At 39.1% G+C, this 25,786-nt stretch overlaps 1 protein-coding gene across 1 annotated transcript in view; it reads left to right on the top strand.

The window, feature by feature from the left end:
• LOC110574020 (putative dimethylaniline monooxygenase [N-oxide-forming] 6) overlaps positions 1-10,513 on the top strand; it is a 24,340-nt gene extending 13,827 nt beyond the window's left edge. The window contains 6 exon segments of the mRNA XM_021682640.1: positions 2,351-2,493; positions 3,863-4,062; positions 6,613-6,968; positions 8,722-8,794; positions 10,190-10,335; positions 10,338-10,513. Of these exon segments, the coding sequence (XP_021538315.1) occupies positions 2,351-2,493; positions 3,863-4,062; positions 6,613-6,968; positions 8,722-8,794; positions 10,190-10,335; positions 10,338-10,513 (1,094 nt within the window).
• Positions 10,514-25,786: the final 15,273 nt, after the last annotated feature.

The raw sequence follows: 25,786 nt of genomic DNA, 5'->3' as shown, positions 1-25,786 counted from the left end.
TCATTGATAGCATTTTTAAGTTCTGCCAGTTCCCCTTTTATTTCTGCCCTTAGAGACTCTATGTTGCCATTAATTGATTTCTCCATTCTAGCCATCGTCTTCACAATTGCTGGCCTGAATTCCATCTCCGACATCTTGGTTATATCTGCATCCATTTGTAAATCTGCAGCATAAATCATAATCTCTGAGTCTTTTCTGTTTTGGGGGCTCCTCCTCCTAGTCATTCTGTTGATGGGTGGTTGAGGGAATGTATAGAGTCCAAATTATTGACCAGAACCCAAGCAAGATGCACCTGTTTTCTTGGGACCTTAGGGTTGCTGGCCTCTTGTTTTCCCAGCCTGTCTTCTGCAGGAGGGGCCTGCCGCGCTGTTACTCAGGCAACCCTGTTTGGGCGGAGTTGCCCTGCACCCCTGTGGCGGGGGATGGGCTCAGTGGGAATCAGTCTTTGGGGCTTTTGTTCTCTGGCGCCTTTCCCTGGCAGCTTTCCGCGTCTCTTCCGTGAGTCAGAGCAGAAGAGACCGTTTCCAACCTTTGCCTCAGAGCAGAGAGACCTCAGTCTGTTCTTCAGTGAGCTCTCCAGGCCACATCGTCTCCGTTTCTGTCCGTGCTGCTATAAACTGCAGCGTCCTGGGTTGTGCGCCCCTCCGCAGTGCTCCCAGTCCTGCCTCCAGGTCGGGGCACGTCTCTGCCCTTTGTGCTTCTAAAACCGCCAGCCGCTCCCAGTTCACTGCGTGCGCGACTCCACCGCTCTGGGTTTCCACCCCGGGGGCTACAGTTCACTGGCGAGACCCTGGCGCTCTGGGTTTCTGTCTGGGGGGCTGCAGTTCGCATGCGCGTGACCCCGCAGCTCTGGGTTTCTGTCCCAGGGACTGCCCTAAAGTCCTTTCCCATACCGGTCTGCGAGTCTGTGCCCCGTCCGCAGCGCACGAGGCTGTCACTCACCGGCGGTGTAGGATCCCCACAGCCAGGCACCCTCCCGCTGCCGTTTATCCTCCGATATCTGCCCGCGGAATCACGGCTCTCTGCTTCGTACCTCAAAACCAACCGCCTGCGATATTCTGTTTGTACAGATCCAGATCTTCTTACATCTCAGGCTGGTTTCGTGGGTGCTCAGAGTGGTCTGATAGATATCCAGCTCAATTCCAGGGACCAGTTGAAATAGGGTCCCCTACTCCTCCGCCATCTTTCCCCCCTCCTCCCTATAATAATTATTCTTAAGGTTCCAAAGATTTCAAAACAAAATTTTGAAGTCTGATGATACGTGAAATATAGCAGTAATTGGCCTCCTGAACTCTTATGCTAAAAGAATCAAGGACCTGCAAGTCAGAGATCAGATGAAGACCTGTAGAGGAAGGGTTTGTGTAGAGGAAGGGTTTTTAAAAGTCATCTATAGGCACATTTTGCAAATTCACTTTAGAAATTTCAGTGTGTGGGGGGCGCCTGGGTGGCTCAGTTGGTTAAGCGACTGCCTTTGGCTCAGGTCATGATCCTGGAGTCCCGGGATCGAGTCCCGCATCGGGATCCCTGCTCGGCGGGGAGTCTGCTTCTCCCTCTGACCCTCCTCCCTCTCATGCTCTCTGTCTCTCATTCTCTGTCTCAAATAAATAAATAAAATCTTAAAAAAAAAAAAAGAAATTTCAGTGTGTGGGGGGGGGTTTAGTGGCATACTCCATTACTAAACAAAATGCCAAACATCAAATAAATACAATACACAAGCAACCATCCTTTCTCCTTCCTTCCTTCTTTCTTTGCAACAGGAACACATGTCCACTATAAAGTATTAGACTTCCCATCTGCAGGCATGCTGTTCATAGGCCAAGATAATTAAAAGAGTAAGATTCAGGAAGAATAGAAGATTGAAAGCATGAAGGTTTTAAGAGGCAGTATATTTAGGGGTTCTGAATGTAGCCTTAGAACACTTGGGCTCAACCTCTTATTCCACTAGTTCCTTACCATGTGACCTTAGACGAGTCACTTAATTTCTTTGTCTTGATTTCCTTGTCTTTTAAAATAGGGATACTAGTATCTGCCATTCAGAGATGTTATCAAGATTAAATGTTAAACTGTAAATCCTTTAGCAGAGGGCCTAGCCCACAGTAAGTACTCAATAAATATTAGCTATGATTACTATCAAAATATGAGTTCCCATACTGCAGGTTTTTTAAGGCACTGTAAGTACTTAGTTGGGGGTTTATTGTCGAAAACCACTAAAAGGATAAATGCATTTCAACTAGGAAACTTTCTTTTAAAAATTAAGACTGATAATAGGAATTTTTTAAAAAATGAAAACAGCGAGTCTTCATCATTTCTCCTGAAAATCAACTCAAACCACTCCTCATGTTCCACTTAGGCCTACATCGGTTTCAAGGCCACTACCTCCACAGCAGGGACTATAAGAACCCAGAAGCCTTCAAGGGGAAGAGGGTCCTTGTGATCGGCCTGGGGAACTCAGGATCTGACATTGCTGTGGAGCTTAGTCCTCTGGCTGCACAGGTATACTGTGAGAAACAAAGCTGGGGTATAGCTATGCTCTAAAATCAAAGCTTAGGCTCTGCGGCTCATGTTTGCCATGTCATAAGACAAGGGATCCACCTATTGCATAGGCCCATTGAATCAAGGAGGACTTAAGACATTCTCCCTGTGAATCAAGGTAATGTGGCCCAGGCTGGCAAGGAAGTACATTCTGCCGGATCCAGAGGTAAGTGTACGTGTGTATATATGTATATATAAGAGTGCATTTTTTGTTTTAATTTTGTGTTCTGATCACTTCTAAGCAAACTGTTGCTAGTCGGGATCCACCTTTATTTATATAACAGTATTTCTTATCACCTACCATACAAAAGGCATTGTGTTTATCATTCCGAAAGTCTGGAAGACATGTACGATTTGGTTCTTACTGTCATTTATCCACTCAAAAGCCAGTGCTCAACAAACACTGGGCACATGTTATATGCCAGAACTATGTCCGACTAGAAATAAACACAGAAATAAGTCAGAATACTTCTTGACTTCCAGGAGCAGTCAGTGGGTGGAGGTGAGATGACAGGCACAAAAGGAGGTAATAAAAATGCCACACATTAGGTGTGGAGATGGCAGCACCATAAAAAGAGAACCTAGCTTAGCCTGGATGAAGTCAAAGAAGGCTTCCCAAAGGACTCTAAGCTAAATCATCCATGACCAATAGACCCTGAAGAACTTATTTTTAAGGAAATACATGTTCAATAAACAAATTCTTAAGTGGATGTAAATAAAACTTAAGGAATTTTTTGGAGTTCAATTCCCTTGGGTTGTCACAAAAGTGGCATAATAGACAAGCAGCTGGGCTTGTCTCAGAGCTGAGACAGCTGCCATGGTTTGGGTGCCTAGCAGAGGTCATGGAGTGGGTGTGTAAGAAGGACTGGAAGAGACTTCAGACAGCGAACTGAATTAACTCTTTGGCATCTCTTCAGCCTAATTTCAGGTAGAGATTTAGCTACATTTCTTCCACCCAATCCAGCAACTACCACCATCCACTACCACTGAGGCTCTGGACCGGCTGGTACCCACCAGTCCTACCACCGATGTCTCTGACTCTGTGAAGATTAGGCCCATCACAACTGAATACACAGCCCTCTTGTTCCAAGATGACAGGTTCTCATTATTTCAACAACTGTTCACTACCCCCATGGGGTGTAGAGGCAGAGTAGTTCTGTCTCTACCTAGTTTCAATCATGGTCTATTCATCTTGACCCAACTCTTTAAAAATGCTTCTGCCTGGATATTGAGGGAAATGTATGGAGATGTTCACAGAACATGTCCATTGTGTCATATCTGCTTCTTTCTTACAGAGTGATATTGAAATCCATGTTGCCTTCCCCACCAGGTCATTATCAGCAGCAGAAGTGGTTCCTGGGTCATGAGCAGGGTTTGGGATGATGGCTATCCTTGGGACATGGTGTATGTGACCCATTTTGCAACCTCCCTCTGGAATGCCCTTCCTTCATTTGTCTCTGACTGGTTATATGTCAGGAAGATGAACACATGGTTTAAGCATGAGAACTACGGCCTGATGCCTTTAAATGGGTACTACAAGTAACTCCTATTTTATCATCCAAAAAAGTGGGACACTAGTTTCAGTGGAAATTTTTCTCTCTAGGTCTAACTTTAATCAGCTCACTGAAGTTATTGGGATTAAACTGAGGACTGCATAACTGACACAGTATACTCGGAGATCATGCATGCGGTGAAAATCTTACTGAAATGACTCTAGTGGGGAAAGGTATATGGGAAAATACAAAATGGCAAAGGAGCAGACAGCTAGATACCCCTGACATGCAAGATTCATTTACGGTAGCTACGAGCTATAGCATAGAATTTTGAAGGCTGAGCCAATTCATGAATTGTCCTTTTGCGGAATATCTTATCCATGTTTTGGGTGAATGGGGATAGCAATAATAATAGCTACTCCCCAAGACTATCATGGTATGCAGTAAGATAAAAAATTAAGGCATTTTGTAAACTATAAAGCTTTACAAATATTGGTTCTTATTAATCTTAAATTTTCCAATATGCTTCTAAAGAGCAATGAACAAAGTAGTATTAATCAACATGTCTCAGAAAGCAGAAAATCTCGAAATGAAAGTGCACACTTCCTTAACCACAGAGTCTGGGATTTTAGCAGGACAGTCAGGATGCATGGAACATGTAAAACAATGAAGATTCACAAAACTGATGTAGCCTTTAAAATTAATATTTGTTTATATACTTCTGTATAAAGACAGAGCCCAACACCTACTAACTAGAAAGGCATTCTAGGGGCACCTGGGTGGCTCAGTGAGTGAAGCATCTGACTCTTGATTTCAACTCAGGTCATGGTCTCGAGGTCGTGAGGTCAAGCCCCGTGTCCAGCTCCATGTGGGCATGGAGCATGCTTAAGATTCTCTCTCTCTCTCTCCTTCTGCCCCTCTGCTCTTCCCACCCCACTCATATGCTCCCTCTCTCTAAAAAAAAAAGGAAAGAAAGGAAGAAAGAGAGAAAAAAAGAAAAGAAAAGCATTCTTGGCAGAAGAATCAGTATATCAATAAAAAACTATTAAAGTGGGTAAGACAAGAAAGGACTCACTAAGAAATTTCGTCTTGGCCCATGCTAACAAAAATGTTTCATTCTGGGGGCACCTGGCTGTCTCAGTCAATAGAGCATGCAATCTCAGGATTGTGAGTTCAAGCCCCATGTTGAGTGTAGAGGTTACTTAAAAATAAAATCTTTTAAAAAATGCTTCATTGTGTTTAGAGAATCAGATAAGGAAAAACAAGAGGAAACTGTAAATTGGAATAGCAAATGCCAGGTTTAGGAGCCAGACCCTCACTCCACAGCATTTATCCTACCTAGTCTGGCAGACTGCTACATCCTTAAAGAAAAAAAAATGTTGATTTCATGCATTGAAAATTATGTTTAATGTAACAAAAGCTCCAAAACCTGAGCTGATTAAGACTTTTTGTCTTGTAAGAGCAACTGCAAATCATATTCTGGCTTTGCCCTTTAGACAATTGAAACATAGATTTGGAAATCCATTCATTCCAAGAATGAAGCTCCCTCTTAGAAAAGCTTCCAATTACTCTAAGGTATTGATGACATCTTCTCACTCATCCCTTGGGTAGGGGGCAGGGGGAGACAAACAGGTTTTATTGTGTCCTACTTTTTGTCACCTTATAAAGCAAAAGAAGAGGTAGCAGAATTATAGACATAGAGAATGGTGTGGAAGTATATAGACAGATTCTAAGATTTATAAACTTTCTGAGTGCTTCAGATACTTGGAGTAAATTCCAAAATCCCTGAATCCTGGAATTTTGGCAATCAAAGTAAAGGAAACCAAACATGGCAATAAAGCAGCTCACCAAGCAAATTTGATTTTCTCATAGAAGACCTCATTTATAATAATAGTTCACTTATAACAATGATGCTTGCAAGTGGCAGACACTGTTTTAAGTGCTTTACAGGTAATGTTCATTTAATCCTCACAACAACAGTATGAGGTAGATTCTATCACTATCCCCATTTTATACATAAGGAAACAAATACAGAGAAGTAGCCACTCATGAGAGACGGGGGTAGATTATAAATTTGGGCCATCTGGTTCCAGATTCTGCACTCTGAACCACTGATTATGTCTAGGAATTAGTCTTATTCTCATCTATTTGGTGAATCACCAAATCGTATAAGTACTCATAGGGAAATCTTCAAGCTTCAAAAGGCCAAAAGAGGCAGCTCAGACAGAAATTCTTTTTTTTAAAGATTTTATTTATTTATTTGAGAGAGAGAGAGCATGAGCAGGGGATAAGGCAGAGGGAGAAGCAGACTCCCCACTGAGCAGAGAGCCTGATGTGGGGTTCTATCTCAGGACCCTGGGATCATGACCTAAGCTGAAGGCAGACGCTTAATTGACTGAGCCACCCAGAATTTCTTAAGGATTGTTGCAGACAATAGGAAAAAAAACTGCCACAAAATGAGAGCTCAGTAGTCCTCATGTTAATGTTTAACTCCTCAAATTTGGTTCCAGTGCTATGAACTATTGCAGATATTTCTTGGAATTGAGGTATGTTACAGCAAGAGCTTTTGTATCTTGTTTCTGAACAGTCCCCTGAGGAAAGAGCCTGTGTTCAATGACGAGCTCCCATCCCACATCCTATGTGGTACTGTGTCCATCAAGCCCAGTGTGAAGGAGTTTACAGAGACCTCAGCTGTGTTTGAGGATGGGACCATGTTTGAGGCCATCGACTCCATCATCTTTGCAACAGGCTATAGTTACACCTACCCCTTCCTTGATGACTCCGTCATCAAAAGCAGAAACAGTGAGGTCACCTTGTTTAAAGGTATCTTTCCCCCAAAAATGGAGAAGCCAAACTTGGCTGTGATTGGCCTTGTCCAGTCCCTTGGGGCTGCCATCCCCACAGCTGACTTGCAGGCTCAATGGGCTGCTAAAGTGTTTGCAAGTAGGTGGACCATTCTGTCTTTTATCCATTTAGTCAATGAGCATTTATTGAGCACCTACTATATGCCAAGTACTGTGCTAGGTGCTAGGAATATAAAGGGAACAAGACATACTCTTTGACCTTACACAGTCTAAAACAGAGCCAGGGGAATGTTACAATAGGGGAAGTCTTAGGGTGTTCTGTAAGGGAATATAAAACAGAGGCAGGGAGTGATAAGAAATAGAGAAAGGGACTAGAACACAGAGGGCCTTAAGAGCTGTGACTTCTCATATGGAAATTGGAGGGATTTTGCAAGGTTTTAAGCAAGAGAAAAACAGCAATAGGTAGAGGCAATGTCAAGATACACTGTGAAGGTTAGAAGGGCCCTGGAGGATGTTGCAGGCAATGCTAGAGAACTTACTGGTGTCAAACTGTCAGAACAGCAATGTCAGGCCACACCCACTCTATCGACAATCTTCTCCTCCTCCCTCCACTCTAGACCCCATGGTCTCCAGTGGCTACAAGTGTACTTTTGTGAGGAAATCAAGAATATGAGGATTACATGAAGAAAGGCAATGTCTCAAATATATTGATTTAATTTACATCAATCATACCGATCATCCTTATTACTTAAAGTGTCTTTTTATTCAAGGGTTCAAAAACCTTGGCCAATATAGGTATACTTCACCTAACATATTGTCCATAAAATCTTAGACTATAAGTAATGAAGAAAATGTTACAATCATAGACTGTATGTTTTCTAAAAATGTCGTGGATAAATAAGCTATTTCAAGTGTTCCACAAAGGACCATTATTTAAATAAACCCTGTCATGCAATCTTTTATAAGGGTGTTTTCTGTAAAATACTTCTATCGTGTTTTTCTCTTAAAGGCACAACAGTGCCAAACACCTGGGGTTTTAGAAAAAAATTGGCTACAGTTCATAAACCCAAGAAATTTACATGAAACAAAAGGTATCATTTATTCATCCATCAAATACTTATTGAGCACTACTATGTGCCACACTCTGTCTTGGCACTTCAGACACAACATCAAACAAAGCACACAAAAATTTTAGCAAACATCTGACCACAAGGTACTTCCAGGCTAGGTAAGATGCTACCAATGACTAGGAAGTGTTCTGCATCGTGAATGTCATAATAGCTTTCTACCACTGTTACAAAGGCAAAAGAGCTACACTCAGTAATCAGACAACCCCTCCACAGTAATCAGATGACCCCTCCACTGCAAAACACTAACAATTTTCTGATGCCCCTTAAGATCCCCTCTGGCTGCAGGCTGATGCTGGAAAACTCATGCTTCTTTCCATTGTTCCATTTTAATTGCCATGTCCCTCAGAGTGAACTATTTTACCAGATTATTTCTTGAAAGAATTATTAATAAGAGGATGCAAATCAGAAATACAAAGAAGCTGTTAAGCTATTATGTGCATGAGGTGCATCTCAGGCATGTTGAGGATTAGGCCTTGCATGACATCACAGAAATATGAGGTTGGGTGATTTGAAGTCACAAACTTCTCTGCAGTCACTATCTCACTGCAGGCCAGCTTTGCCATTCACAGAGGGGGTTCATTGCCTTCTCAAGTCTTTATTTCTGTAAATTGTTATTCTACTAAAGATACCAAAAGCAGCTTCTCTTGATACAAAATCTTTTAGGGACATAGTTCATAAATACTAAGAAAAATTCATCATGTGTCATTATGTATTTCTGATTTTTCATCTTTTTCAATATTTCTTTCTTCATTTCTTGTCTAGAATCATGTACCTTGCCAACTACAAGTGAAATGATGGATGATATTGATGAGAAAATGGGAAAGAAACTCAAGTGGTAAGAGATTGTACTTGCTAATGAAACAAATCCTGTTTTTCCTTTACATGTAGGAAAACATTTATACATTTTATAATATTTTTGCTAGTCAAAGTTCACATTTTTGGAACACTTGCTATGATCAAGCAGTATTCTATAGAAAATAATAGTCATTACACGTCACCTGTAGTGTAGACCAAACTACACTCTAGAGTACAGTTTCTCAGATGGGGGTGATTTTGATCCCCAGGGGACATTTTGCAAAGTTCAGAGATATTTTTGGTTGTTGCAAGTATAGAGGGCATACTATTGGCATCTAATGTGTAGAAATTAGGATACTGCTAAACATCCTACATTGCAGAGGACAGGCCTCCTAAACAAAGAATTATCCAGCTCAAATGTCTCCAAGAAGTCCTTTCCATCAGCCACATGTCCACCAGCAAGTTAATTAGTTGGGAACCGAGCACTGTAATAAGAAAACCAAATGAAGAACTAAACTGAGTTCCCCTGCCCTGGTATTTTCTTCTAAAAGAATATTCACTTCTGATTCATCCAAACACGGGTTCTCAAGTACACCATAAATGGGATCGGAAGAAAGTCATTTAAGTGGCTAGACATCAGATATTTAAATGTAATTTTTATGTTAATTACTTCTATATAAGTAAATCTTTTTCAAATTATATATTAAAATCTGTTGAAAGAATAATTAGATAATGAATCCCATTCAGATGAATAGGCGACTGTATAAGAAGTTTCTTTCCTCTTTCAAGCTCTAACACATCATTCACTGAGTGCTGCCAGGTAGTTGCTGGTGAAGGATCTAGAGAAGAGAAGACTTGGAACTTTCAGACTCAACAAAACCTCCCCTGCATCTCATCCAGTTCACAGGACAGCTCTGTGAAGTGGGCACCCTTGTGTGCTAGCAATTCACACAGCTCACTCACCATCCTTTATATTACAGGCAAGTAGGAATAAGGAGGAGGAAGAAGAGAAGCCCCAAAGTCAACCTCATTTCTTAAATGGCAGACTGTTCTTCAGGGCTCATAAAAGTAAATGAGGCCATGCCCCAAAATCTAACCCTGGAGCAGATCCTAAGCAATGTTATGTAAAGAATAACCATGTGTTAAAGAGTAAACTAAGTTAATCAGTCATCTGGACACATGAAGGTCAGTTCTCTCCAGGCCAGAAGCAGAAGACCAAAATAACATCAAACTTAGATAGAGATTAGAAGTAGAAAAAAAATCAACTCATTTATAGCCAAAGAACAAATGATAAATTCATTGCTGTGAAGAAAGAAGAGTGGGATAGTTCTGGAGGTGCTGACCAAAATGCTACTTTTCTGAGGTAGAAAGTAAGAAATCAGTTCTTGGTTTACAACTGTGAAACTCATTCCAATATGTTCTTTTCTTTCCTCAGGTTTGGCCAGAGCCAGACTTTGCAGACAGATTACATCATGTACATGGACGAGCTGGGCTCCTTCATAGGGACCAAGCCTAACATACCATGGCTTTTCCTGACTGATCCCCAGCTGGCCCTGGAGGTGTTCTTTGGTCCTTGCAGCCCATACCAGGGAAGTGGGATGGGGCCAGAAATGCCATCCTGACCCAGTGGGATAGGACAGTAAAGCCAACCAGGACAAGAGCTGTCAGTGAAGCTCAGAGACCACAACACTTTCACAATTTGCTCAAAATGCTTTCATTCCCAGTGCTTTTGCTGGCTGTTTGGCTTACATTTTATTAATGAGAAAGTCCTTTACATCTCAGAGTTTAGCCTAGAAGTTTAATCAGAGATATGTATGTAGTTTAACACTAGATATATACACATATGCATACATAAAATCTCAGAGCTACTCTTTCCCTTCCTGCAACTGTAAAAATGAATTCTGGCCCATTTAACTCAAAGTCTAAATAAAATGGAAAATACTCAGCCTCTCCCTTTCTGATGAAAATCTATACTCTAAAAAGGCTTTTTGCATGCTGAATTGGCAAGTTTGGAGGTGCTTGAGATAAGGAAGAAGTAGGGTGAAGGGGAGTGAGCACAGATTTGCAGGATGAACAAAGTTTAGTAAATTTCTTAAGGGTGTTTTATCATGGGGAGAAATGACAACACAACAATGTTGAATCTTCTAACCCATGACACAGTATATCTCTTCATTTACTTAGATCTTCTTTAATTGCTCTCAGCAGTGTTTTGTAGTTTTTCGTGTATAGTTCTTACCCATCTTCTGTCAGATTTATCCTATGTCATATTTTTGGATGTTATTACAAATGGTAGTTAAAACATTTTTTAATTTCCTATTGTCTACTGTTAATATATAAAAATTCAATCATTTGTTCTAGTAACTTTTTTGTAGGTTCCATAATACTTTCTACATAAATAATCATGTTGTCTAAAAATAAAGATAGCTTTACTTCTCCAATTTCTATTTGGATGTCTTTTAACTCTTTTTTCTTGCCTTACTGCATTGAAACTCTAGTATAAATATGTTGAATAGAAGTGGTGAGATCAGACATCCTTGCCTTGTTCCTAATCTTAGGAATAAAGCATTGAGTCTTTTACCAGTAAGAATGATGTTATCTATAGATACTTCATAAATACCCTTTATTAAGTTGAGGAAGTTTCCTTCTATTCCTAGTTAGCTGACAGTTTTGGTCAGGAATGGAAGTTGGCTTTTGTCAGATGCTTTTTTTTTTTTTTTTGCATCTATTGAGATGATCCTATGGTTTTGGTTAAAATATGGTGAATTACATTGACTATTAACCCAATCTTGCATTGCTGAAATAAACCCCACCTGGTCATGATATATTATCCATTTTATATGTTGTAGGGTTATATTTGTTAACATTTGTTGAAGATTTTTGCATGTATGTTTATGATGGATATTGATCCGTATTTTATTTTTTGTAATATTTTGGCTTGGTTTTGGTATCAATGTAACAGTGGTCCCATGGAATGAGTTAGAGAGTATTCTGTCCTCTTAAATTTTCCAGAAGAGTTTGTTTATAATTGGCATTATTGTTTCCTTAGAATTCACCAGTGAAACCATTTTGGTCTCTAGTTCTTTGTGGAAAAGTTTTTAAACTACAAATTCAAGTTCTTTAATAATATAGGACTACTCAGGTTATGTGTTTCTTCTTGAGAGAGTTTTGGCAGTATGTGTTTTTTAAGCATTCATTCACTTTATCTAAGGGAATTCAGTGGAGATATGACAGTCTTATCAACAAATGATACTAGAGCTACTGGATATTTATATGACATGAAGAAAATTCAATTAATACTTTGTACCATATACAAAAATTAACTCAAAATGGATCATAGAACTAAATGTAAAACCTAAAAGTATAGCATGGAGCACTGGGTGTTATACACAAACAATGAATCATGGAACACTACATCAAAAACTAATGATATACTGTATGGTGACTAACATAACACAATTTTAAAAAACTAAACGTATAAAACTTCCAGAAGAAAACATAAAAGAAAGTCTTTCAATTAGGCAAAGATGTCTTAGATATAATGTCAAATGTGCAATCCACGAAAAAGAAATTTTATAAATTAGGCTTTATCAAAATTAAGAACTTCCACTCTTGAAAGGACAATGTTAAGAGAATGAAAAGACAGACTACAGATGGGGAGAAAACATTTGCAAATACTATATCTCATAGAAGATGTGTATTCAGAATATATAAAGAAAGCTCAAAATTCAATAATAAGACACAACCCAATTTAAAAATGGGTAGGATTTAAACAGATGCTTAACCAAGGAAGACATACAGATGGCAAATAATCATATGAAAAGATATTAAACATCAAGTCATTAAGAAAATGCAAAATAAAATGTTAATACATAGCTGCCCTGACCATAACAAGCATTACCAAAGAAGTAAAGTAACTAGAGCTCATATGCTGCTGATAGAAATGTGAAATGGTATAACCACTTTAGAAAACAGTGTACCAGTCTCTTAAAAGTTAAACATATATCTGCCATATGATTTAATAATTCAACTCAGATATTTATTAACCTAGAAAAAATAAAAATATATGTCTATACAAAAACTGATATATAAATATTCATAGCAGGTTTATTTGTAATATCCAAAATCTATGCACAAGCTAATGTAATCAAAATGTTAATGGATGGGGCATCTAGGTGGCTCAATCGGTTGAGCAAATGACTCGATTTTGGCTCAGGTCATGATCTCAGGGTCCTGGGATCGAGTCCCTGCATTGGGCTTCCCACTCAGTGGGGAGTCTGCTTGTCTCCCTCTTCCTCTGCCCCTCCCCCTGCTTGCACGTGCACATGCACTCTCTCTCTCTCTAGAATAAATAAATCTTTAAAAAATGTTAATAGATAAAGTGTGGAACATTCACACAATGTAATACTACTCAGCAATAAAAACGAATGAACTATTATTACCCACAGCAATGTAAATGAATCTCAAAATCATCATACTGAGTGAAAAAAGCCAGACAAAAATAAATACATACTGTATTCCAATTATATAAGATGCTAGAAGGTTCAAATCCATCTAGAGTGAAAGAAGTCAAATCAATGCTTTCCTAGGGATGGTGGGAAGCTGGGAGCTAGGGAAAGGTAGGCTGGAGGGATTACCAAGGGGTAGAGGAAATTCTGAAGGGTGATGGATACATTTGTTATATTGATTGTGGTGATGGTTTCACAGATGTATGCATATGCCAAAACTTGTCTAATTGTACATTTAAATTTATGTAGCTTACTACATGTCAACTGTACCTCAATAAAACTATTTTAAAAATATAATGGATACTTGCTTTGGGAGACATAAACACAGAGGATTATACAATACTGCTTATACCTCTTGGCTGCCCTTTCATTGTGTACAGCTCTTCAGAGCTCTTTTCGATTTGCTAGATGGGATGCTGCCCAATTCATGAATCATTAAATAAAACCAATTAGATCTTTAGCAAATTAAATGGACAACCACATTACTTTTCACTAACTAAATTTGATGGAATGTTACTTACAACCTCTGTGTACTTGGTCCTAGGTAATAAATAGACATACATTTGTCCCTTCCCATCATCTTTACTAATTATGCAAAATAAAATGGGCAGCCCACCTGGTTGGCTGAGTCCATTAAGTATCCACCTCTTGATTTTGACTCAGGTCATGATCTCCAGGTTTTGGGATTGAGCCCCACATCGGACTCCATGCTGAGTGGGGAGTCTGCTTGAAGATTCTCTCTCTCCCTTTGCCCCTCCCTCTCCAATCCAGAGTTCTCTCCAAGAGCTATTTAACCAGTTCCTACCATCTCTTCTAAAGAGCACATGAGGGGTGCCTGGGTGGCTCAGTCGTTAAGAGTCTGCCTTTGGCTCAGGTCATGATCCCAGGCTCCTGGGATGGAGCCCCCTATTGGTCTGCCTGCATGGAGGGAAGCCTGCTTCTCCCTCTCCTGCTTTCTCTTTCTTTAAAGAGATAAGACCACAACCTCTCCTGCTCCCCCTGCTTGTGTGTTCCTGCTCTCGCTATCTCTCTCTGTGTGTCAAATAAATAAATAAAATCTTAAAAAAAATAATAAAAATAAACAGCACATGAGGGCATCAAGAACAAAAAGGACATATTTACATCACCACCCATGAAATAGTCTTCGTATATGGGAATACTCCTCAGAAATATGATTACATGCATTGTTCACTTTATATGTGTGTAATGCATGTATGTGTACATAAATACATACGTATACATGCATATATACAATATGCATATGCATACATATGTGTATATGGTAGGCACAGTGCATTTAGTCAAATTTCCGAAGAGTACTACCTACTTTATATGTGACGTGTGTATATAGAGAGAGGGGTGTGCATATATGTGTACATATATAATACACAGCAAGATATGATCAAGATTATAAAGGAAAGAGATGTGAAGGGAGTAGTGTATAGGGAAGAAAGATTTTTCCAGGGAATTTTTAGAAAGGTTTCTCTGAGGAAGTGTCATTTGATGCGGACTATATTCTTCATGTCATGGGAGGGAACAAAAGGAACCATCCCTACTGAGAGACCATCTGCAAAGTTCAGGAGATACAAAGAAGCAGGGCAGATTTGAAGAAATGGTGGAAATTCTTCATGATTTCAGGGAGAGTTGGAGGGGGAAAGACAAGGGATGAGTCTGGGGAAGAAAGCAGGACCCAGCAGTGAAAGGGAGATTCTCTTTCTGAAGACTTAGCAAGTATCTGGGCTTTGAGTAGAAGATCTGGAACGAAGAGACCAAGTTACCAGGCTGCTATCAGGACCAATGGCAGCCCCTTGGACATAACACCCTGGGCTGTGTCTACTGATTTCTTTAAAGAGATAAGACCACAACCTGGTAATATAATACTTCTATAATCAACAAAGATGTATCTGGATGCAGTATTCTAATATGGCTTTTAGTAAAAAAAAATAGTTGGAGGCAAAATGAATACTAGGGGAAAGTTTTTTAAAGCCACAAGGAAGTGATAACTGAAATTCCTGTGCAATTTAAAGTTTACATCTTACATTACGAGCTCATTCAATGGTCCTCTGCTTAGATTTAATAAGGTTTAGCTTCACTGATTACCTTTTCTTACCTTACATAAAAGAAGTATAACTAGAGCCTTAATGTCTATGTTTGTTAGGTACTCCTCCCTGCAGGGGAAAAAAAAAAGTCATCTTCAGGCATTTGAAGAATTATTTCATCACAGGGCCTTCACTAACCCACACTGCTAAGCATTTGATGAGTTTTGCACCTATTAAGGGACTGACTCATATGACAAACCTGCCTTAATGCATTACAGAAATCCTTAAACATCCCAACCTGGATGCCTTCAGGGACTAGACTCATAAATACATGAGTGAAGCAGGCAGATTGCATATCAATCATTCTACTGGCAAAGTAAACATAAGGAAGTTAATACCCTGTCACCCCCATCTACTGTCCACACTGCTGCAAGTGTGGCTTGGCGAGTCCATCCTCAAAACCCTTCAAAAGCTTCCCATCACCCTTTGGACAATGCCCAAGCTTGAGGGCATACAAGGGCCTCCATGAACTGGCCTTCATCTCTCTCATTCTTATTTCTCCCTGCTTCCCTCTTTATACTCACGATATCGGGTCCTAGTTCCTAAACTCATACCATTATGATTCTCACTTCTCTGCTTTGGCCCATGCTACTCCCTTTGTCACAGATACCCTTCACCCCACACACATCTCCACTACCACCCCCTTGGATAACTCCTGCTTTTTGGTTATTTATTCTTTCTCCATAATGACTTTCTCTGAAGGCCATCATCCTGACTCCTTTTTCCATAGAAAACAAATCTGACAAATTAATTTACACTCAATTTTTTAAGATATTTATTTATTTATTTATTTATTTATTTATTTATTTATTTATTTGAGTGAGAGAGAGAGAGAGACGAGAGGTAGGGATGGGTAGAGGGAGAAGGAGAAGCAGGCTCCCTGCTGAGCTGGAAGCCTGATGTGGGGCTCCATCCCAGGACCCTGGGATCATGACCTGAGCCAAGGCAGATGCTTAACCGACTGAGCCACCCAGGCGCCCCCACACTCAGTTTTAAATGATTAATAACCCTTTCCAGACGAAGTTGCCAGACTTAGCAAATATAAATACAGGACAACCAGTTAATTTTAAAATTCAGATGAACAATAAATAATGTTTTAGAGTAAGTGCAACTGTGCAGAATTTGTATTTTATCTGGCATCCCTATCCCCTGGTCATCTAGATTTTATCAGGATTTAGCAACCAGCATGTGAGGCCCTGTGCTTACACAACAGGAGGGACAGAAGTATCAAAGCATCACCTAAATGAAATGGATAAAGACCCAAAAGTGGGATTTCATGTACCAGCCAACAGATGGAGAAGCATTTGTCTGGCCAGAGCCTCCCACCACTCCTGAATCTATCCTTCAAGAAAGGTCTTCTCCTACATCTGACCTCCATCTGTTCAAACGTTCATTCTGCTGTAAGCCATCTTCTCTCTGCCATAAATCTCAGCTCTGTTCTTATGGCCCCACATCTAGTTTTTGGTTCTCACTCTTGCTATTGTTTAGATCCAACCTTCATATTCTGCTGCCTCCGGTATCCTAGCACCACTTCTAAGACTGGATTTCAAATAGGCTACCCCAAGAAGGCTCTTGTTCCTAGTATAGGTTGGTCCATAAGGCTTAAAATCTTACAAATAATCTGTATTATCTCTGTTTCCTTAGCTATTTGCAGCTATTAAGTCACCAAGTTCTGAAAACAGAGACATCCAGAGGAATAGGAGAAAGAAGATCAAGCCACAAGATATACATATTCATCCTGTACTCCTCCTTCCATGCACATATGCAAATCTGAGCGTGGAGTACATTGTACTGCCTTAAAGTAAATAAATTAATTCTTTTTTTTAAGATTCATTTTACTTTATTTGTTTGTCAGAAAGAGAGAGAGCACAAGCAGGGGGAGTGGCAGGCAAAGGGAGAAGCAGGCTTGCTGCTGAGCAAGGAGCCTGATGTGGGACTCGATCCCAGGACCCTGAGACCATGACCCCAGCCAAAGGCAGACACTTAACCAACTGAGCCACCCAGGCATTCCTAAATAAATTAATTCTGTTGGCAACCTCTGTTGTTGTTCCTACTATTCCTTAAAAATACATCTAATTCTCTGAAGTGTTAGCAAATAATTCAGATGTTTCTGTGGGAAAACAAAGAAATATACCTGACCCTATAAGGCAAAACTTAATTAAAAATCTTCATTAGACACCTCTTTTTTCTCTCAAAGTTCCTCTTTGATGACATGTCACCCCCACCCTCTTCTCAGCTCTTCCCACAGCTGCTCCATCCCCTGGTTCCAAACCAACTGCCTCCCCTGTCTTCTCCCCACCAACTTTCCACTCTTTGATTATTGAAACAATTCTGTTTTCTCTGGCTTCTCCAACCAGCATCCTCACACCTATCATCTCAGTCAACAAATAAAGGATCCTCTACTGAAAACATTTGACAATTATCCATAACAACTACCTTTGCACATTTTCCATGTGTCATAACTGTGCCCTGTCAGGGGAAATCAAAGGTAGCCTCGAAAGGTTAAAGGAGATCCAAAGAAGCATTTTGCAACTAAGAGAAATAGCACAGCAAAGAGGAAAAGCGTAGTCACTTTGCTTTCTCTAGAACTTACTGCCAAGAAGGCTGTGGTTAAAAGCTTGAATTTTTTTCTGAAATTTAGGGATTTTTCTCCACATTTCTTTTCTGGATGTGTTATAATTCTGGGCCTCTATTTATCTTAAAACTCTTAACTTATGCAGGTGTTCACATTCCTTTTAAATATCTGGTTGTGACAGAGCTTACTGTTGATTAGATTTCACTGTTTCATTTACATATATTGTAACATTCTTTTGTTCTGTAAATATGTTACACCTGACAAAATGCAACTGGTCTAAAAAAATTTTTAACAAATATTAAAAGACAAAAAATCTTAATGGGAAACCAATGGGGACTTTTAAGCAGGGAAGTGGTATCAATTAAATTAAATTAACAATATAAGAAAAAACTCTGGCTTCAGGGTGGGGAATTTATTCTAAGTGGGCAAGAGTAGAAACAAGATCAGTCAGAAGGCCACTGCAATAATCTAGGCCTTATTTTCAACAGTTCTGAAGTTGTGATAATTTCAAGAAAGTTTTGGCTGAAGTGTCCCTTTATTTTATCTATAGAAGTGGAGTTCCATGAACTTTGATACCATCAACAAAATTGTAAGAGATAGCTTTAACTATTATAAAATACAAAATAGTTTAAATACTTTGGAAGCAGTCATGTTCCCATGACAATGTGCTAGTTACAATTACTTATTTTTTAAAGAACATTCTTGAAAGACTTTGCGCAACAATTTGTCCGGGAGTACAAGTATGTGCAATACCTGGCACATGCTATATACTCAATAAATATTTACTAAGTAAACAGACATATTCATCAATTTTTTTAAAATAACCTCATTCAGGGGCGCCTGGGTAGCTTAGTTGGTTAAGCAACCAACTTGATTTTGGCTCAGGTCATGACCTCAGGGTCATGAGATGGAGCCCTGCATTGGGCTCAACACTTGAGGAGGAGTCGTCTGAGATGCTCTCTCCCTCTCCCTCCCCCTCCCCTCTCCCTCAAATAAATAAATAAATCTTTTAAAAAAATAAAAATTAAATTAAAATCAAATTAAAATAACTCTTCATTCAGATGTTATACCAGTTAACTGACTTTATCCCCCCACCTTAATTCCTACGAATTAAGTCTTCTACCCATGAAATATTCTCATAGAATAAAGCATGATCTATAATCCCAGCATGTATTTTAGAATATTTAAGAATAGACCAAAAATTATCTTGACTTACAAACTATATAATTTTAAATTACACAAAATATAGTAGGATTAGAAGTTATGGATGTGTCTGCAGAGAAGATAACCATCAAAAATTCAAGTTGTTTATTTTCTCTGTCTTTTATACATGACTTGTATCTCTTTTTCTGGAAGGTCATGGGACTTTATTTTTATCCCTGCAGTAAATTCCATGGGGAAGTGCCCTGGTTTGGAGGCTTTTCAAATCTCTAGATCTAGAACTTCATCAGTTCATTTTCTACAAAGATCAAACCTCCAGTATCCATCCAGGATGGAGGAATGTCCCTCCCGCAGTTGTACAGGATGGAGGTGAGAAATATCTGTTCTGTAAACAAACTTTCAAGCACTCATATTGTGTCTTTTTACTAACACCTTTGCAGCTCCTGATGCCTCCAACCCCTAAGCCTCCAGACTTCATGTGGTATAAATTTACCTTTAGGTGTTAGCATCCCCCTTGCAGGCACTCAGAGTTAACTCTCTCATTTCTGATGACTCATCAACTCACTTCCCATCTTCAGAAAATGTGCTGACATTTCTTCTCAACTATAATCTCTCTTGTTTTTGGTATCCTTTAGGTTTTTTTTTTTTTTAATTCTCGTTTTTGTGGGAATTCAAAAGGAAGCAGAGAGAAATATATGTTCAGTCCACTATATCTAACCTAGAGTCTTCTCAATTACACCTGTAGTGTGAAGAATGAATGGGGGGAAGTGATAAGGTGGTTGGCAGTGATGGGCTAACACAGAGAGTCGGGAGACGAGAGAGACTTCCGGTTCAAAGTGATGACGATCTAACCTCCGATGGTAGCAGAAATAAGGAAGAGGACAAGTTTGAGAGAAACCAAATTGATAGAAAGAGCTGGAGTTAGTGATTAGTTGTAAAGGAGCAATCTAATAGGTACTGTAATCAGGTTGTGCAGGTTCAATTCAACAGTAGCAACCGTAAATTCTAATTTCTGGCTGGGGTGATCAGCAAGACCCTCAAAGACGGGTAGGAGTTTGATAGGTGGAAGTGGAGGCAGGACATTCTAAAAAAGGTGATCATTACCATTTACTTTTAAAAGTGTTCTGCAGGGGCGCCTGGGTGGCTCAGTTGGTTAAGCGACTGCCTTCGGCTCAGGTCATGATCCCGGAGTCCCTGGATCGAGTCCCTGGATCGAGTCCCGCACCGGGCTCCCTGCTCGGCAGGGAGTCTGCTTCTCCCTCTGACCCTCCCCCCTCTCATGTGCTCTCTGTCATTCTCTCTCTCACAAATAAATAAATAAAATCTTTAAAAAATAATAAAATAAAATAAAATAAAAGTGTTCTGTAAAGACTAGACCTTAGAATAGTTTGAAACTGAGAAAACTGCTATTTTGACAGATACAGTCATTTTCTATCTTGCTGAATTGAGACTATATCATTTGCCTCTCTTTTTTAAGATTTTATTTATTTATTTGAGAGAGAGAATGAGACAGAGAGAGAGAGCATGAGATGGGGGAGGATCAGAGGAAGAAGCAGACTCCCCGCTGAGCAGGGAGCCTGATGCGGGACTCTATCCCGGGACTCCAGGATCATGACCTGAGCCGAAGGCAGTCGTTCAACCGAGCCACCCAGGCGCCCATCATTTGCCTCTTAAAGCAGACCTTCCCACTGTTCCCTTTGTCCTTTAGTTCATTGCCTATCCTTTCATTTATTTATTTCTTGAGAGAGAAAGAGAGAGAACATGTGGGGGAGCGCACAAGTGGGGAGAGGAGCAGGGGGAGAGAGAGAATCTTAAGCAGGCTCCATGCTCAGTGCAGAGCCCCACACCAACTCTATCTCACAACCCTGAGATCATGACCTAAGCGAAATCAAGAGTTGCTTGCTAAACCAACTGAGCCACCAAGGCACCCCTATTGTCCCATGTTTCAGCAATGATAATGCAGGACAAGTGTTCACACCTTACTTAGGCAAGCCTGGAGGAAGTAACCTAAATGAAGATGTTGTTTTGATCATGGACTAATAATAAGCGTTGAGCTTATGTGTGTGTTTGTTTTGTTATAATAGCTATATATTTTCATGATTCAAAAACTTTAAAATAAAGGTGAAAAATCCTGCTTTCACTCCTGACCTCTATCTGCCCAGGTCCTGATCTCCTTTTTAGTCCCCATCTTCTCTCTGGTCCCCTCAGGTAGTCACTTTTATTAATGTCCTGAATAATTTTTCAGAGTTTATTTATGCAAATATGAGAAAATTAAAATGTACTTTCTTATTTCCCCTTGTCTTACACAAAGTGCAGCAAAATATATACACTGTTCTATACCTTGCTTTTTTATTTAATAATAAGTGGCAATAAGTATACAGAGAACTTTCTCATTCTTTTAAAAGCTGCATATTATCCAACTGCATGCAGGCACTGTAATTTATTGAACTAGTCTCCTAATGGACATTTTGTTTGTTTCCAATGTTCTGACACTTTTCTTCAATGAATAATCTTGTACACAGATCATTTCTCATAGTATTCAACTCTATTTGTAGGATTAAATGTTTTGTTTAGAAATATAAATTGAGTGTTTTAGCAAAGCTATGATCCTTCAGAACTAGCGAAATGTTTGGCATTGGTTTTTTGTTTTGTTTTGATTTTTCATAAATCTGGAGCTAGACCAACTTAGGCTTAAAACCAGTTGTTGCGTGATATGTGAGCTTCTTTTTATTTATGATTTAGCTTCCAGCATACAAAAGTAGAAATGAGAATATAGCAAAAAGGAACATTTAGTCCTTCCCTGAGAGGAAAAAGTAAAATAGAAAAATATCCAACTGTTGGGGTTGCCCACATGGTGTTGAAGCTCCATAACTCCAACTTTGGGATAGCCCTACTGTCATTCTAACAGTATACCATTATTCTATTATATTCTCATTCTAGTACTCTGGTCCAGAGATAGGCAAAGTCTTGCACATGAATACATATAGCAGCATTATTCATGATAGCCAAAGGATAAAAACAACCTGAATGTCCATCAACTGGTGAATGGATAAATAAGCTGCAGTATCTATACAATGAAATATTGTTCATCAATAAAAGGAAATACTGACACATGTTATAAATGGATAAGCCTTGAAAACGTTATGCTAAGCAAAAGAAGAGCCAGTCACACACAAAAAAACATGTATGATTCCATTTTTATGGAATGTTCAGAGTTGGAAAATCTATAGCAACAGAAAGTGAAAACAGAAATTGGTGGATGTCTATGACCAAGGGTGTTTGGGTAATTGCTAATGGGTACAAGAGTTCTTTTGGGGGTGATAAAAATGTTCTAAAATTGGTTGTGGTAATGGTTACACAACTCTGTGAATACACTAAAAACCACCAAATTTCATATTTTAAATGGGTGAATTATATAGTATATGAATTATATCTCAATAAAGCTATTTTTAAAAAATCTGGTCCAAAGAACATTTCCTTATCTGACCTGCCCCAGGAAATATAGAGCATATAGAAGTGATGGGACTGTATACATCAGACAGGAGATACAGATGAATTCATTCAAACAGAAGAAACTGAGTCATGGTGAAGGGACAATAAAACTTGTTCAGTTTGTCATTTGCCTAAGGTCCAAAGCAACTTAATGAGAGAACTTGTCCTCCCAGCTCAGTAATTCCTGTCCTCAGGGAGTGAGACATGGTTTAGTTTTTGTTTTGTTTTGTTTTGCTTAATGAGTTAAAATAAAATAAAACTTACCATCTTAGCCATTTTTAAGTGCAGGGTTCAGTGGTATTAAATACATTCACATTGTTGTGCAGCCATCACTACTGTCCATCCCCATAATGCTTTTCACTTGGTAAATCTGAAATTCTCTATTAGACAATAACTCCCCATTCTCCCGTCCTTCAGGCCCTTAGCATCCACCATTTAATTTCTGTCTTTATGATTTGACTACTCTAAGTACTTCATGTAAGTGGAGTCATTTAATACATGTCTATTTCACTTAGTATAACATCCTCAAGGTTCATCCATATTGTAGCATGCTACAAAACTTCGTTCCTATTAAGCCTGAATGATATTCCATATATACGTTTGTGTGTGTGTGTGTGTGTGTGTGTGTATACACAAAATATATAAACATTTTGTTTATCCATTCATCAGTTGATGGACACTTGAGTTGCTTCCATGTTTTAACTATTGTAAATAATACTGCTGTGAACATGGGTGTACAAACATCTCTTTGAGACCCAGATTTAAATTCTTTGGGTTATATACCTAGAAGTAGAGTTGCTGGGTCATATGGTAATTCTATTTTTAATTTTTTGAGGAGGTTCCATACTGTTTTCCACAGTGACTATACCATTTTACATTTCTACCAACAGTTCACAAGAGTTCCAATTTCTCTACATCCTCACCAACACTTGCTATTTTCTGGGCTTTTTGATAGTAGCCATCCTACTGGCTGTGAGATGGTATCTCATCATAGTTTTGATTTGCATTTCCCTAATGCTTCGTGATGATGGGCATTTTTGCATGTGCTTATTGGTCATCCATGTATTTTGTTTGGAGGAAAATCTGTTGAAATCCTTCCCATTTTTTAATTAGGTTGCATGTTTTTTGTTGTTGAGTGTTAGGAGTTCTCTATATATTCTGGATACTAATCTTTTATCAGATACAGGATTCGCAAATATTTTCTCACAGTCTGTGGGTTGCCTTTTTACTCTGTGGACAATGTTTCTTCATATGCAAATTTTTAAAATTTTTATGAAGTCCAATTTGCCTATTTTTTCTTTCATTGCCTGTGCCTTTGGTGTCATATCCAAGAAATCATTGCCAAAGCCAATGTCATGAAGTTTTGTCCTATGTTTTCACCTGAGAGTTTCATTGTTTTAGATCTTACATATAAGTCCTTGATCCATTTTGAGGTAATTTTTGTATATGGTGTTAGGTAAAGATCTACCTTTGTTCTTTTGCATGTGAATATCTAATTTTCCCAACACCATTTGTTGAAAAGGCTCTCCTTTCCCCACTGAATGGACTTCACATCCTTGTCAAAATGCATTTGATCATATATTCAATGGTATATTTCTGGACTCTCTCTTCTATTCCATTTGTCTATATGTCTGCCTCTATTCCAATACCATGCTGTTTTGATTACTGTAGATTTGTAGTAGTTTTTTAAATCGGGACACATAAATCCTCCAGTTTTATTCTTTTTCAAGATTGTTTTGGCTATTCAGGGTCCCTTGAAGATTCCATAAGAATTTTAGTATGGGTTTTTCTATTTCTCCAAAAAAATGTTTATTGTATTAGAATTTAACAATATAAGTCCTCCCAATCCATAAACATGGGATGTGTTTCCATTTATTTCTGTCCTCTTTAATTTCTTTTAGCAATGTTTTATAGTTTTCATTGTACAAGTTTTTCATCTCCTTGGTTAAATCATAAGTATTTATTCTTTTTGATGCTATTATAAATGAAGTTGTTTTTATCATTTCCTTTTGTCATTTCCTTGGCTCACTGTTTGTATATAGAAATGCAACTGATTTTTTTTTAATTTTTTATTGTTATGTTAATCACCATACATTACATCATTAGTTTTTGATGTAGTGTTCCATGATTCATTGTTTGTGCATAACACCAAGTGCTCCATGCAGAACGTGCCCTCTTTAATACCCACCACCAGGCTAACCCATCCCCCTACCCCCCCTACCCCTAGAACCCCCAGTTTGTTTTTCAGAGTCCATAATCTCTCATGGTTCATGTCCCACTCCGATTTCCCCTTCATTCTTCCCCTCCTGCTATCTTTTTTTTTCCTAACATATATTTATTTCAGAGGTACAGATCTGTGATTCAAAAGTCTTGCACAATTCACAGCACTCATCATAACACATACCCTCCCCAATGTTTATCACCCAGCCACGTCATCCCTCCCACCCCACCCCCCACCCCAGCAAACCTCAGGTTGTTTCCTGAGAGTAAGAATTCCTCATCTCAGTGAGGTCATATGATACATGTCTTTCTCTGATTGACTTATTTCGTTCAGCATAATACCCTCCAGTTCCATCCACGTCATTGCAAATGACAAGATTTCATTCCTTTTGATGGCTGCATAATATTCCATTGCATATATATACCACATCTTCTTTATCCATTCATCTGTCGATGGATATCTTGGCTCTTTCCACAGTTTGGCTATTGTGGACACTGCTGCTATAAACATCGGGGTGCATGTACCCCTTCAGATCCCTACATTTGTATCTTTGGGGTAAATACCCAGTAGTGCAATGGCTGGACTGTATGGTAGCTCTATTTTCAACTTTTTGACGAACCTCCATACTGCCTTCCAAAGTGGCTGCACCAGCTTGCATTCCCACCAACAGTGTAGGAGGGTTCCCCTTTCTCCACATCCCCGCCAACATCTGTCATTTCCTGACTTATTAATTTTAGCCTTTCTGACTGGTGTGAGGTGGTATCTCATTGAGGTTTTGATTTGGATTTCCCTGATGCTGAGCGATGTTGAGCACTTTTTCATGTGTCTGTTGGCCATTTGGATGTCTTCTTTGGAAAAATGTCTGTTCATGTCTTCTGCCCATTTCTTGATCAGATTATTTGTTCTTTGGGTGTTGAGTTTGATAAGTTCTTTATAGATTTTGGATACTAGCCTTTTATCTGATATGTCATTTGCAAAT

The sequence above is a fragment of the Neomonachus schauinslandi genome, chromosome 6 (genome assembly GCF_002201575.2).
Source record: "Neomonachus schauinslandi chromosome 6, ASM220157v2, whole genome shotgun sequence".
NCBI lineage: Eukaryota > Metazoa > Chordata > Mammalia > Carnivora > Phocidae > Neomonachus > Neomonachus schauinslandi.
This window is presented reverse-complemented; position numbering and strand designations above follow the sequence as displayed.